The sequence below is a fragment of the Manis pentadactyla genome, chromosome 15, assembly GCF_030020395.1.
Source record: "Manis pentadactyla isolate mManPen7 chromosome 15, mManPen7.hap1, whole genome shotgun sequence".
Taxonomy (NCBI): domain Eukaryota; kingdom Metazoa; phylum Chordata; class Mammalia; order Pholidota; family Manidae; genus Manis; species Manis pentadactyla.
In genome coordinates this window covers 54,984,377-54,998,569 of record NC_080033.1, presented here as the reverse complement: position 1 = coordinate 54,998,569, position 14,193 = coordinate 54,984,377, and the positions used below count along the sequence as shown (strand labels likewise).

The following is a 14,193-nucleotide window of genomic DNA, read 5'->3' as shown; positions in this document are numbered from 1 at the left end:
CGGGGTTGGGAATGCCGACGGAGAAGAGACTTTACCGGGTGAGGGGAGTCTCCGAGAGCTGCCCGACCCGGGACACGCGGAGCGCGGGAGGCTGCACTGGTGGAAAAGCCCTTTGAGTCACCGCCCCCACCATCCTGTACTCTCGCTGCCGCGGGCCCGCGGCTGGCAGGGAGGGGGCGGGCCGGGCTAATTTTAAACCGCCGGCCTGCCCTAGTTTGCCTGCGCCCCGGAGCCGACTTGAGCACAGTGCCGGGAGAGGCCCTTTTCCAGACAGCCAGCTCTACCTCCCATCCTGCTCGCGGTGTTCAGCCCCCTGCAGGCAGCCTTTTCCGGCAGGCTGGGTTTCCAGGCCAGTACTCTGGGTGGCGCACTACCACCTCCGGGAGTTCCCCGTCAGCCAGTCCGTACTGAGTGGTGAAGAGGAAAGAGGTGGGGTACCCTCCCTTGCCCCCAGCCTGAGCTGGGCGCCGAGTTGCGCAAACTTGCCCCCCGGGCCCGGGGTCTCCCCTGGAATGTGCCCTGGGCGTCCGGCCCCCAGCCTGCATTCCTCGCGCTGCCGTCGAGCCCCGCCTCCCAGCACGGGAGAAGTGGTAAGACTATTGGCTAGGGGAGTGGCGCGTGTCTGGGCAGAACCCGGACTTCAAGGCCACGGCTTGAAGGTTGCAGCACACTGCCCACTAGAGTTTTGATGCAGCCTCCCCTTGTCCTGTCCTGTTCAAAGGGGCAGACTGAAGTGGGCCTGGAAGAAGCGCCCAGCCCAAGGCCACCTTCCATTCAGAATTGCCACTAGGGAGAGAGAGGTTTGCTGAACTGAGGCCAGGCTCTTGTCTCTAGCCTCCTGAAGTCCTGGTGCTGAAGCAAGTCTGGAGCACTACAGAGAACATAGCATTCCTCCCACCCTCCACTCCAGGACAGGACTTAGCCCTGACACCTCTCTTCCCAGTTAGGGACAGGTTTGGGAGTTTATCTTAGGAAAGTAGCTCAGAGCCACCCCTTACCTTTCCTCCTCATTTAGAAACTCATCTCCCTACCCCACCAGGTGCTCTGCTCTCTGTTCCCTGCTCCCTAGCTGAGGACACTACTGAGTTCAGATAGAGAATGTATTAAATCCTCCCAACTTAGTCCTTCCTGGTCTCCCCACTTTCAGGATGTCCCACCTGGTGTACCTGAGAACTGCTATTATCCCTCATAGACAGAATATAGAGGTTGGGTATGCTGTATTACCACGATGCCTGGAGCCAGGACTCCCTGGAGCTGGCAGCTCTGCTTAAGAATGGTCAGATGCTCTGTGATGTGCTCATCCCAAATATAAACTGTGACCACAGCCCCAGAATAGAAGGCTGGAGGAACAAGGGCTGAGAACAGGGTAGGGGAAGGGACATGAGAGCTGAGGGGGAGCAGGGCCCCTCCTTGCAGGAAATGTCAACAACTGGTTCCTCCCCTAGTTCTATAAGTGGGTGCCCCAGAGGCACAGACATGACTCAGGCCTGCCTCAATAGCTCTCTAGAGGAGTGAGGTGGCCCACAAATCCAGATGTCCCCATCCCAGGCTGTAGAGCAGAATATTCACTCTACTCACTGCTTCATCTTCTGTGAGGTTGTCCAGCAGGGGAACAGAACACAGCCAAGCAATTGCCTTCCCACTCTGATACTGACCCCATCCCTATAGCTTCTGCCCACTCCCTGGGAATGTACAAAGGCCCAGCCTACTTTCTCTCTGGGGCTCCACCCCACATACTCCATTGGGCTAGGCCTAGCCTCTAGAGTTCCCCTGGTGGCTTCCTTTTTAAACAGTTCAGAGTTTTCAGCTCTGAAGGCCTTGCTCATTTCCTCCCAGTCTAGGAGGAAGCTCCCAGCCACAGCCTCTGACTCATCTCCCGGCCTTTGGGGGTTGGGGGTAGGGTCCTGCAGTGCCTTGGGCTATGCCTGGTGTCCCCAGGTGAACTCAGGAGTATCTGTCTTCCCTCTGTGGGAGAGCCTCTCCCAACCCAGAGACCTACCCCTGCCCCAGGGGAGAACCTGGTCCTCTGGCCTTGCATATCATTTCTTTAGTCACAGCTGCCCAGTCCCGCCCTCCCTGCTACCCTTTGCCCTCTGCGGAGTGCCTCAGGAGCCCCTCCCTAATACCCACAAGGCCCTGCCACATCTGGGATAGCACTGATTTCTCCTTGGGTTCTGGGCAGAGGGACATGGGTGCTGCTCTGACCCTGATGACAGGACCAGAGGAGCCTTCTCCTCCTAGGCAGAAATAGTCCTAGAAATCTGTCCATTACCAGTAACTTTGTTCCCCAGCTGTGGCTAAAGATTAAAATAGGACAAGGGTGGCACTGTCCCGGAATGTTCCCTGATCTTCTCCCCTCTCTACTCCAGCCTCAGTTTACCCCTCAGGAGCAGTTGTAGCAAGGGGGCTAAAGTGTGAACCTGACCTGCTGGGATAGGAATCAACTGGAGGGGTCCTAGAGGATTCTTAAGCATAAGATGGGGTGCTCTGGTGATGAACTGAGATCCCCTGGTATGGATGGGAGACTGTGGAAGATTGAAATGTGGTCATGTGTCATGGCCTCCTCCCAGTATTCCCTGCGGCTGGCATGTCCAGCTTGCTGGTCATTCTGAGCTAGGGAGCCTGGGCTACAGCCTGACAGAAGTAGACACTGTTACCCCAGTGCATATGATGAGTATGTTCATTCATATTCCCTTGCTGGAACTGGGAGGACCAGTTTGGGGTATTTGCAGAGTCCAGAAAACTGAGGGGGCGGGCTCCAGCCTTTGGCAACCCTACAGGCCCCAGCCTTCATTTCACCTCTCCTCCAGGATTCCCTGGAGCACTTCCAAAGGTCCCAAGATCTAGGTCAGTTAGCTCTGGTTCCATTTCTGATTGGACGGAATCCAATCAGCCTGAGGCACATTCACTGAATTTCTGAGTCTTGGTTTCCTCACCTGTAAAAGGATTATCAGGAGAATCCAATGATCTAGGCAGCCCTGTGTGTAACACAGAGGAGGCATAACAAATGTGGGTTTCCCTCCTCAATGCCCATTCCTGTCATCTCATCCAGGAAGTCATGGTCTAGCTGGATACCCAAGATAACAGGAAGGGTCATCAGAGCACACAGTCTTATTTTTATAGGAAAGGAGAAAAAGACAGTGAACAAATTATTTCCTAAAACCACAGTCCTTTGGCATATAATTTTGCTCTTCTCCATCTTTCTGTACCCTGCCCCTGGCATGTTTATTCTCACCTGATTACACTGTTAGAAAAATTTGGGGGAGTAGATACCGTGGTTCCCTGACCTTGGCCCTGCCTCTAAAATCATATGTAAGGAGCTAGTTTGGGCTGCCAGAAAACCCTGAGCCCAGATAATCGAGAGAAAAGTGGGCTGGAGGCTGACGTGAGGGGTTGAGTTTGGGAAGAATGAGGGAGGGACTTGACACCAGAGAAGTGCAGAGGACAAGAGCCAGGAGGGAGTCATGGACGTGGGCCCACACTGACCCTGTGCTGACCCTAAGCACCACCATCAGCAAGGACCAGGGTTTGGACTTACTCTAGCCTGGCCCAACCCCAGGGTGTGAGAAACAAGGCCCAGAGGTTTGGCTTTCAGAAGGGTGACCCCTGGAAGGGACTAGGAGTGTGAGGAAACAAGTACCACCCAGCCAGCAGGAAGTCTCAGCTTTCTGCTGCTTGCCTGACCCTAGCCCACCATCTCCACCCGGATATTCAGTGGGGGTGGGGGACACCATCCTGGAGGCTTTAGGCTGGCTGTTACCTCTGGATTGCCTTCGCAGAAATAGGGCCCTGGCAAGATAAACAAGTGAAGTGGCTAGGGAAGTCATTGCTAACGGAACAGAGGGAAAGGGGTTAAATCTGCCTATCTGAGAAGATTAGCCCTAGTCTCAGGAGCATTTTGTTTTCAGGACCCTGTCCCAAATGGATACAGGCATCCCAGGTATCCTGGAAGGAGAGAGCTCTTCTCTGTTCTCTTAAGATTAGAGCACGCAAGCATGCATGTAGGAGGAGAGGAGAGTGTGCTCAACCTGAGCTTTCTGTGGGTATGCTTTTTAGGTCTCTACATGGCTAGTGAGCATATATATACCTGACCTGGGTGTGGAAGCAGTTACCAGGTGTAATCTGATCACCTCTCTAGTGTTTACCTTTACAGTACTCTGCCCGTTTCCTTTCTTAGCTCCTGTGGCAGTTGTGTTCCTACATTTGTGGCCTTTTCTGAGTCAAGCCTGCCTGCCTCCTCCACTGGGCTGGAAGGCAGGGAAGGCAGAGGCAATGTCTTATTCCCTGCTATGTCCTCAGCACCTAAAACCAGCCTGGTTTGTGAATGTTTGAATGAAAGAGCTATTCTATGTGTGTGATTTGAGGGATCCCTGAGGGGCTTTGTGGCTCCAGGGTAGATATGTCTCTAGAGTCCCAGAATCCCCCAGTAGTCCAAGAAGATGCAGCTGTGCCTGGATGGGGGTGGGGTGGATAGGCTGCTGTGTCACAGTGCTGAAAGAGGGATCAGAAGGAGTGTGGGCTGCCTTCAGTTGAGCTGGCCCTGGAGAAAGTACCCCAGCCCCAGGGTCTTGCTGCCCCATCTCAGGCCTGTTCCCAGTAGGCCTTGGAGAAGATGACTCTGCTCCCAGGGAGAGAGGAGAGGCCAGGCCCGCCCAAGGCGCTCAGGGGAGGGCAGGCAGCCAGGCAGGAAGTGGGATAGAGAACAGGCTGGAGTGTTTGTCCTATGTCCCATGTCCCAGGCGTGGGGTGGAGGCGGGGAGGGTTCACCCAAGGGCCTCACAGACTGAATTGTCAGGAAGGAGCAGGGTCAGGCTCTCAGGCATGAGCAGGGGTGCTAAGCAGAAGCAGGGGTAGGGGCAACAGCTGGACTTCCTTTCCATCCAGGGCACCAAGGGCAGCTGGAAGTCCTTGGGCTGAGTCCAGAGCAAGGCAGGGCTGACAGAACAGCAGGACAAATGTTGGGGTTGACTTTCCCAGTGAGATGGAGACCAGAAGACACCCTGCCTCTCCAGAGGTGGGCTCTTCCTGGGCCATGGCATCTCAAGGAGCAGGGCCACTCAGATCAAGGGGACTTTACTGAGCTCTGCATTCTGTCACTGGGCTATGGGGGAGGTGTCTGGAAGAGGCAAAATCCTTACACTCTCCAGAGTCACCTCACTAGGCTTTTTTACAGGCACTTCTCAAGGGACCAAGTGTCATGGTAGTAGACAGGAGTCCGGCTGGGAGCTGGGGAAGTGAAATACAGGAAGCAGACACATGGATGGAGCCATGTGTCTTCTTGTTACAATGCAGGTTTCAGGGACCCACTGTGGCCTGAGTCAGGCCCTAAACTCTGGTTTTTACTAGGCTCCTTAGAGGCCTCTGAGGTCAGGGTAGAATCATGTATCCCACTTGGGAGCAGGGCAAAGACCCTGAAACCCGAAGGGACTGGAAGCCTATGAATTAGCCCCTGCTCCTCACTGTCTTAATTCAGGGAGTCCCCTGCCCACTCTAGCTGTGCTTGCACCTCTCAGCATTCTTAACACTTTCTCCCTGGGCTTGAATGCTTTGTGGCTGCAGCTTATCACCCACAGGGCTGTGAACTTCCTCGAAGGTAGGCACTTCCTCCTATCTTCTCTCCATTCCCTTTCATTACTCTTGTCCATTAGCTTAAGAAACATTCAGTGATCATTTACTATGTGTCTAATGCTATACTAGGCTCTGCAGATATAGCATGGGGCAAGCCAGACATGGTGCCTGAACCCAGAGAACACATGGTTAGTGGGGAAGGAGACTAGTGTCTAGGATATTGGAATGCTGTGTGTACCCCCTCAGAGGGGGGTGCATGCAGAGTGGAGTGGGTTACTTAGCATTAGAAGAGTCCAAGAAGGCTTTCCCAAAAAGCATTATCTAGTCTGAAACCTACAGAATGGTTAGGTGTTAGCCAAAAAAAGACATAGCACATACAATAAAGGCAAGCAAGCCTGGCACCTAAGACAGATGGGCTTCGCACATAGTAGACACATGAGAAATGACTGCTGAAGGAATGCATGACTGCTATGCAGACCCTTTTGGTATGACTCTCTGTCAGAACCAAGTGGGAGGTAGGAGGTCATGGGGACTCCATACATACCCCTGCCACCTTCTTCCCAGCCCTGACAGTTATTCCCTTTGTCCCCAGCTAGAGGACTGTGCCCTGCAAGTATCTCCCTCTGGATACTACCTGGACCCAGAGCTGTCCCTGGAAGAACAGCGGGAGATGCTGGAGGGCTTCTATGAAGAGATCAGGTCAGAGCTGGTGGGACCAGGAAGGCAAGGCTGGCCCCCACCTTGCCCCCACTGGCGCTAGCTCAGGTGTCAGCAGCCAAGACACCTGATCTCTAGCCTGGGCCATGGCTGTGCTGAGGAATCCCAAGGCCTGGCCAATGTTACCTACTGCCTGGGATGGGAGTGGGGGAGCTCTCCCGCATACCTGAAATATCTGTGTATGCATAGACTCTCCTGTCTGGCCAACGCTTAGGCTTGGAGGAACAGCTGGGGAGGAAGGAGCTGTGCCAGGGTTGGCTTGTGGAGAGGTCTTTAGCTGCCTTGGTGTGGGGGTAGGGACCTTTAGGGATGGGCTGGGAGCTGCTGACTAGGCTGCTTGATTCCAGCAAAGGGCGGAAGCCTACACTGATTCTGCGGACCCAGCTCTCCGTGAGAGTCAATGCCATCTTGGGTGAGTGTGAAAAGGCATCAGTGTCCAGCAGCACCCCTCTCCAGCCCAGATGGCTAGTTTCTTGCAGGCCACTGTGCTGGTCAGTGGACAGGGCACATGGGAAACAGGATGTGTGACCCCTCCCTGTTCCTATCCTGACCTCTCCTTCCAGAGCCAGGGCTGAGGCCACAGCTAGACTGTGATGGGGTTACCCAGAGTCAGGGAATGAGGAGGTGTGGGGTTTGAGGGTATTAGAATATTCTTTAGTGGGGGGTTGTAGGTGTGTCCCAGTAGAAGAGGATGTCTGTGTTCTGCTGAGGTTTGCATGCCCACCTTCCCCTTGCAGAAAAGTTATATGGCTCCAGTGGCCCTGAGCTCCGTAGATCCCTCTTCTCACTGAAGCAGATCTTCCAGGTAAGGCCAAGGTGGGCTGGGGGTGGACATCCAGCCTGAGCTCCCATCAACTCCCCCATGCTGGCCCTAGGAGGACAAGGACCTGGTGCCTGAGTTTGTGCACTCAGAGGGTCTCAGCTGCTTAATCCATGTGGGTGCTGCTGTGGACCACAACTACCAGAGCTACATCCTCCGAGGTTAGCCTCATCCCTTCCCGATGACCCCTGCCTTCAATGACCCTTTACTGACCTCTTCTTATCCCTGTGTCCCCAGCACTAGGCCAGCTGATGCTTTTTGTGGATGGGATGCTGGGGGTGGTGGCCCACAGTGAGACTGTGCAGTGGCTGTACACACTGTGTGCCAGCCTGGTAAGTGGCCCTGTGCAGCCATGCGCCCTTTTCCCACTGCCTCTCTCTGGGCCTGTTTCCTCTTCTGCAGAGTAGACTGGAATAGAGGGAATTTGAGGCTCCCATAAGCCTAGAAAGCACTTCAACTCCTAGCCTGGCTCCCGGCCTGAAGCCAGGATCTTTCTGCCTAGATTCTCCTTTCTGGGGCCAGCCCCAGAAGTCCTTCCCCCTCCCCACAAGAAGCTGCCACAGGTCTGGCCCAAGCTCTGCTCATAGGTGACCTCTCTCCCCAGTCCCGCTTGGTGGTGAAGACAGCCCTGAAGCTTCTGCTGGTGTTTGTGGAATACTCTGAAAACAATGCGCCACTGTTCATCCAAGCTGTCAACTCTGTGGCCAGCGCCAACGGTCAGACACTGTCCCTTCCTCCCCCACCTCTCAGAGCCCTCTCTCCTACCTGTCCCATGACTGTTCCTTTCTGTACGGCAGGCTCTCTCCCATGGGCCAATCTAGTGTCCATCCTGGAGGAGAAGAATGGTGCTGACCCTGAGTTGTTGGTGTACACAGTCACCCTCATCAACAAGGTTTGTGTGTTTGGGGCAGCCGAGGCAGGTAACCAGGTGCCAGTACTAGGACTTTTAGGCTCCTGACTTCTGCTCCCCATCAGCCTTTGCCTTACCTTCCTATGCCCACCCTCTAGACTCTGGCAGCACTCCCCGACCAGGACTCCTTCTACGACGTGACCGATGCACTAGAGCAGCAAGGTATGGAGGCTCTGGTCCAACGCCACTTGAGCACCGCGGGCACTGATGTCGACCTGCGCACACAACTTGTGCTCTACGAGGTGGGCTGGGCCACCAGGGCGCGACTGGCAGAGATGGGAGGAGGAAGGCAGTTCCCCAGAGCCCCACCCCACCTACGTGGGCCTCAGCTGCTCACATCTGAACCCATATCCACTAGAACACCCTGCGGTTGGAGGATGGAGACATCGAGGAAGCTGCTGCTGGTGGGAGGCGGGAGCGCCGAAAGCCATCTTCAGAGGAAGGCAAAAGGAGCCGCAGATCTCTAGAAGGTGGGGGCTGCCCTGGGCGCCCCCTGGAACCTGGGTAAGAACTCTTCGTAACAGCTGGGGAGGAGTGGGTTGGCCAGGACCAACGCTGCCTGCTGACAGACCCCGCCTCCAGCTCCGCAGGCCCTGCCTCGCCAGCAGGCTCCACCTCCAGCCTCCGGGGCCCTGCCCTACCGATGGTCTCCACCTCCTCCAGTGGCCCCGCCCCACTAACTGGCCCCGCCTCCAGCTCCGTGGAACCTTCCTCTGGCCTCCGTACCTCTGTGAACCTCTTTCCGACCATGTCCGTGGGGCCCTCAGCTGACAGCTCCTGCGAGAGGAGCATCTACAAGTAAGTAGGGAGACAGAAGCCACCCCCGGAGCCCTCTCTCCAACTGTCCCTTGCTCTGTGCCCCTTCAAGGGCCCTCTGCCTCCTCTGCCCAAACGCATGCTTTCTCTCTTTCAGACTTCACCAAACTGCTCCTGTTTGGTAAGTGACTGCTGGGGGCCGGGGTTCAGCTCTGACTGGACCTCCTCCTCCTGTGGCTGCTCTTCACCTCCTTCTGGCATTCCTCTGTCTTTGACACTTGTCATCTTTCTCCCTACCCACTTCTGCCTTTGTTTCTCTGTCATTGTCTCCAGTTCTCCTATTCTGCTGGCTTTGTCTCTTACTGCACCCTGCCCTGCTTCATGTCAGTCTCCCCTCTACTTCCGGTTTCCTCATGTCGTGCCTCCCTCACCCACTCCCCATCCGACTGGGCTGGGAAGGAACCCGATAGCACTGCCTAGCTATGTGTGGGTGTGAACAACTGGGCTCTGTGGTGAGGCAGGCACCACAGTTACCATCTCTTCCTCTCGTCCCCCCAACCCAGGGCCTCTGAGAGCCCACCTGTCCCCCAGTCCCCTACTGGGCAGGCCAGGCAGGAGTAAGTACAGAGGCCAGACTGCCAGGCCTGCCATGTGCTCAGGGCTTCAGCATTGCTTCTCCCAGCGGGGGTTCCATGTGCCTCATGCAGCCAGAGCTAGGGACTCTCAAACTTGTCCTTTCCCAGACTTAAGCCTCCCTGGTTACCCAATCACTAAGCACCGGGAAGCAGTTCACAGGGGTCATAGTGGTCCCTATGCTTCAACAGTGACACCTTAACAGCTTTATCCAGAGATGAGAAGGCAGACTCCCAACCTGGAGCCCATTCTCCCATGTCCTCAGCCCAAGAACAGGGCAGGGAGGGGATCTAGCGTGCTATGTGGTGGGGGGGCAGGTAGAGAAGCAACCTAGGGCTGAGGGAATGGCAGGGACTGAGGCCCAACAGAGGCTGAAGGGGCTAAAAAAGAGACAATGGATCACATACATTACTTTAACATTAACTGAGTGCCTATTTTGGCCACCTGGCTAGCTCAGTTGGGGGAGCATGATACTCTTAAACATGAGTGTGTTTACCAGACCCTTTTCTGGGCACAGAATATAGTTATCAGAACCTGCCAGACAAGCCAAGGGAGGCATACAGTTGTCCCAGTTGTCCCCTGGTGTGCCCACTGGGACAGCTATCCCCTTCTTCTGCCCTAAGGGATTTTATCCACAGTCAGGACAATGATCATGAACAGTGGCAAGGTTACAAGTTAGATGTTAAGTAGAACTTCTCCCCATACATTGACCTGGGAATGCTGGGTTGGCAATGACTCTCTCCATATGTGGAGCACTGAACAGGGGCTGGCCTTTGGGGGCAGGTCCTGGGTCTGCTCAGCGCATGGACTGTTCCCTGTGTGTTTGTGTGTGCCTGCAATTGGGGGCAATGCCCAGGGGCCCAGCAAGGCATGTGCACCAACCTGGGCTGAAGAGTCTGACATCCTCACTAATTAGTGCCTGCCCCCAGAGCCCGGTTCCTGGAGAATGTGGCAGCAGCAGAAACAGAGAAACAGGCTGCGCTGGCCCAGGGCCGGGCAGAAACGTTGGCTGGGGCCAAGCCCGATGAGACTGATGGGCACCTAGGTGAGTAGGTGGGTGGCCAGAATCCACCCATGTTGCTCTGTTGCTCCAGAGGGCATGATGCTGACAGCTGCTTCCCTTTTTCTAGACACCCAGGAACTGTGGGGCTCCCCAGAACCATCCCCTGCACCCAGAACACCCCAAAGCCCTGCCCCCAAAGTTCTGCTCCGGGCCCAGCAGAGCCTTGAGCCAGAGCTCAAGGAACCACTGGCCCCACCAAGCCCCAAGGCTGAGCCTTGGGAGATCCCTATCCGTGTACCCAAGCTCTGCATTGGAGACCTGGACTTCTCAGATCTGGGGGAGGATGAAGACCAGGACATACTGAACATGGAGTCTGTGGAGGCTGGGAAAGGGGTCCCACCCCCACCACCCCCACTGCCTCTGCTCACTGGCAGTCCACCTCCTCCACCCCCACCTCCCCCACCCATGAAAGGCTCATTCCCACTCCCTCCACCCCTGGCTGTCCCTCTTCCTCCCTCAGCACCTGATGGCCTAGCTCTCCCCACCAAGAAGAAGACAGTAAAACTCTTCTGGCGGGAGCTGAAGCTGGCTGGGGGCCATGGAGGCTCTAGGAGCCACTTTGGGCCCTCCCCCACCCTGTGGGCCTCACTGGAGCCTGTCTCAGTAGACACAGATCGGCTGGAACACCTGTTTGAGTCCCGTGCTAAGGACGTGCTGCCTTCCAAGGTAAACCCCATCTCTGCAAGGCAAACTCAGTGGAGAGGGAGGGAATCAGAGCTCAGCTCTGAACTGCTGGGAATGGCCATTCATTTCCCAGTTGGAGAAATAGGCACAGAAAGGTGTAGGGACTTGTCTGAGGTCTCTCAACAAGGGTCAGCAGAGCCCTAACTATAATCTACCAAGGCCTTACACGTCCCAGAACCCGAGTCATGGAGTGACCCCACTTGGCCATTTAGAGGGCCCTCAGACTGTTGCTCCAGCTAGTCCCTCTACCAAACTTACATTGCCCTTCTCCCAACCTCAAAGAAAGCTGGTGAGGGCCGTCGGACAATGACCACAGTGCTGGACCCCAAGCGCAGCAACGCCATCAACATTGGCCTAACCACACTGCCACCTGTGCACGTCATTAAGGCTGCCCTGCTCAACTTTGATGAGTTTGCTGTCAGCAAGGATGGCATTGAGGTGGGAGGTCGGGCCCTCTCTTTTGGTCAGTGGGCATTTCCTGTTCCTCCAGTGGTGGGCATGGGCTTGGCATTTCTGCAGAGCAGCCCCCAGACCCTGGGGATCCCCCAGATGACCTAGGGAGGAGTCAAAACCAACGCCTGAGGCCTCAGGCCAGCACTGAGGAAACTCTGTGGGGTGGTGGCTGCATCCTCAGAAGCTACTGACCATGATGCCCACGGAAGAGGAGCGGCAGAAGATCGAGGAGGCCCAGCTGGCCAATCCTGACATACCCCTGGGCCCAGCTGAGAATTTCCTGATGACTCTTGTCTCCATTGGGGGCCTGGCTGCCCGCCTACAACTCTGGGCCTTCAAGCTGGACTACGACAGCATGGAACGGGTACCTGGGTTATGGGGTGGGACAGGAAATGGGGGCAGGTGAGTATATGATGACTGTATAATCTGAGAGTCCCTGATCTCCCACACCAGGAAATTGCAGAGCCGCTGTTTGACCTGAAAATGGGCATGGAACAGCTGGTGCAAAATGTCACCTTCCGCTGTATCCTGGCCACCCTGCTAGCTGTGGGCAACTTCCTCAACGGTTCCCAGGTGAGTGAAAGCACCAGGGTTGGGGACCAGGGCCCTGGAGCCAGACAGGCCCAGGCTCAGATGGGGTCCTTTCAGAGCAGCGGCTTTGAACTGAGCTACCTGGAGAAGGTGTCAGAGGTGAAGGACACGGTGCGCCGGCAGTCACTGCTGCATCATCTTTGCTCCTTGGTGCTCCAGACCCAGCCTGATTCCTCTGACCTCTACTCTGAAATCCCTGCCCTGACACGTTGTGCCAAGGTTAGCACCAGCCAGAGGCTTGACTAAGACTAGCGACTGTGTGAGAGAATGACAGTGAAAGAGTGCTTCTTCCACTGGCCGGGTGCTTCTCCCTATTTGGGCTGCTGTGCCAGGGCTCACTCAGCTACAGGGGTTCATGTGAGCTGTGTGTCCTCTGCCCAGGAACACCCTCTCCTCTTTTGGCCTGGCTATACCACTTGGTCTTTGGGTCTCAGTTTAGCCGCCACTTCCCCCAAGAAACTTTCAGTGTTCCCCTATCAAATGAATTTGTCTTCCTCTTGCATTAGACTGTGAGCTTTGGGAGGGCAGAGGCCAGATCTCAGCTGTGTCCCTACGGCCCAGGCTAGTGAGCCTGGTACAGAGGCAGCCTCAGGTGGTGCCTTCCTGGCAGGGGGACATGTGTACCCCCTACTTTTCAAGGTGGACTTTGAGCAGCTGACTGAGAACCTGGGGCAGCTGGAGCACCGCAGCTGGGCAGCTGAGGAGAGTCTGCGGAGCTTGACTAAACATGAGCTGACTCCAGCTCTGAGAGCCCGCCTTACCCACTTCCTGGCCCAGTGTGCCCGCCGAGTCGCCATGCTGCGGGTAGTGCACCGCCGTATCTGCAACAGGTGGGGACACGGGCCAGAAAGGCAAGATTTCCACCGCCATCCCTCAAGCCCAAGCAGGCCTCACCACACCTCCTTACCCAACCTGCCTAGGTTCCACGCCTTCCTGCTGTACCTGGGGTATACAGCACAGGCGGCTCGGGAAGTGCGTGTCACGCGGTTCTGCCACACACTGCGGGAGTTTGCACTGGAGTATCGCACCTGCCGGGAGCGCGTGTTGCAGCAGCAGCAGAAGCGGGCCACATACCGTGAGCGCAACAAGACCCGGGGACGCATGATCACCGAGGTGGGTGTCCCTCCACGTCCTCACTGCCTCCCGTGGTCTTCTTCCCTGACCCCAGCTCACCCCTCCCCCCTCTCCAGACAGAGAAGTTCTCAGGTGTGGCTGGGGAGGCCACCAGCAACCCAACTGTCCCGGTGGCTGTGGGCAGTGGGCCAGGCCCAGGTGATGCTGATAGTCATGCCAGCATGAAGAGTCTACTGACCACCAAGCGTGAGAACACCACACATGGCCGCCGCAGCAGAGGTGGGACCTCTGGCCCCTGGGGGCAGTGGAATTTGGGGCCACCTTAGCCTAACCTCCCTATCTGGCCTCCCTCAGGCATGGTCCAGAGCAGCTCCCCAGTCATGCCCTCAGCCATGGGGCCCTCCATGGCACCCTCAGAAGAACCCCAGGGCTCCAGTTTAGCCAGTGACACTTCAGATGAGATCATGGACCTGCTGGTACAATCAGTGACCAAGAGCAGTCCTCGTGCCTTAGCTGCTCGGGAGCGCAAGCGTTCCCGTGGCAACCGCAAGTCTTGTGAGTACTCCTCACCCACCCACCCACTGCCCACCTTAACTCCATCAGCCCCCTCTAATCCTGCTTGGTCCTTGCAGTGAGAAGGACATTGAAGAGTGGGCTTGGAGAAGACCTGGTGCAGGCACTGGGACTAAGCAAGGGTCCTGGCCTGGAAGTCTGAAGGTGCTGCCTCCAGGACACTTATCTGGGCTCTGGCCTGCAGTGCAAGAGACTATAGAGCGAAGAGGGCCCAGAGCAGAATCTGGGTCTCTTCTAAACTCTTGGGCCACTCTGTATTTGGTGGCTAGTGCCTTGAACAGTATTAGCTATGTGCGCGTCTGTGTGTGTGTGCATGTGTGAGTTCCCCAAATGCATGTAGCCTAATAAAGT

At 56.1% G+C, this 14,193-nt stretch overlaps 1 protein-coding gene across 2 annotated transcripts in view; it reads left to right on the top strand.

The window, feature by feature from the left end:
* Nucleotides 1–14,193, top strand: part of FHOD1 (formin homology 2 domain containing 1) — a 14,906-nt gene extending 713 nt beyond the window's left edge. Inside the window, exons 2-24 of one of the 2 annotated variants that reach the window (XM_036897809.2) lie at nucleotides 6,161–6,267; nucleotides 6,633–6,697; nucleotides 7,023–7,090; nucleotides 7,161–7,266; nucleotides 7,343–7,437; nucleotides 7,710–7,821; nucleotides 7,903–7,997; nucleotides 8,114–8,257; nucleotides 8,374–8,519; nucleotides 8,598–8,813; nucleotides 8,929–8,952; nucleotides 9,335–9,388; nucleotides 10,334–10,449; nucleotides 10,535–11,133; nucleotides 11,434–11,589; nucleotides 11,786–11,968; nucleotides 12,058–12,177; nucleotides 12,253–12,414; nucleotides 12,835–13,025; nucleotides 13,116–13,308; nucleotides 13,386–13,548; nucleotides 13,624–13,824; nucleotides 13,902–14,193. In XM_036897809.2, the coding sequence (XP_036753704.2) occupies nucleotides 6,161–6,267; nucleotides 6,633–6,697; nucleotides 7,023–7,090; nucleotides 7,161–7,266; nucleotides 7,343–7,437; nucleotides 7,710–7,821; nucleotides 7,903–7,997; nucleotides 8,114–8,257; nucleotides 8,374–8,519; nucleotides 8,598–8,813; nucleotides 8,929–8,952; nucleotides 9,335–9,388; nucleotides 10,334–10,449; nucleotides 10,535–11,133; nucleotides 11,434–11,589; nucleotides 11,786–11,968; nucleotides 12,058–12,177; nucleotides 12,253–12,414; nucleotides 12,835–13,025; nucleotides 13,116–13,308; nucleotides 13,386–13,548; nucleotides 13,624–13,824; nucleotides 13,902–13,984 (3,399 nt within the window). In that variant the 3' untranslated portion in view covers nucleotides 13,985–14,193. The remainder of the gene's footprint in view (nucleotides 1–6,160; nucleotides 6,268–6,632; nucleotides 6,698–7,022; nucleotides 7,091–7,160; nucleotides 7,267–7,342; nucleotides 7,438–7,709; nucleotides 7,822–7,902; nucleotides 7,998–8,113; nucleotides 8,258–8,373; nucleotides 8,520–8,597; nucleotides 8,814–8,928; nucleotides 8,953–9,334; nucleotides 9,389–10,333; nucleotides 10,450–10,534; nucleotides 11,134–11,433; nucleotides 11,590–11,785; nucleotides 11,969–12,057; nucleotides 12,178–12,252; nucleotides 12,415–12,834; nucleotides 13,026–13,115; nucleotides 13,309–13,385; nucleotides 13,549–13,623; nucleotides 13,825–13,901) is intronic. The other variant, XM_036897810.2, reaches the window with a different exon arrangement.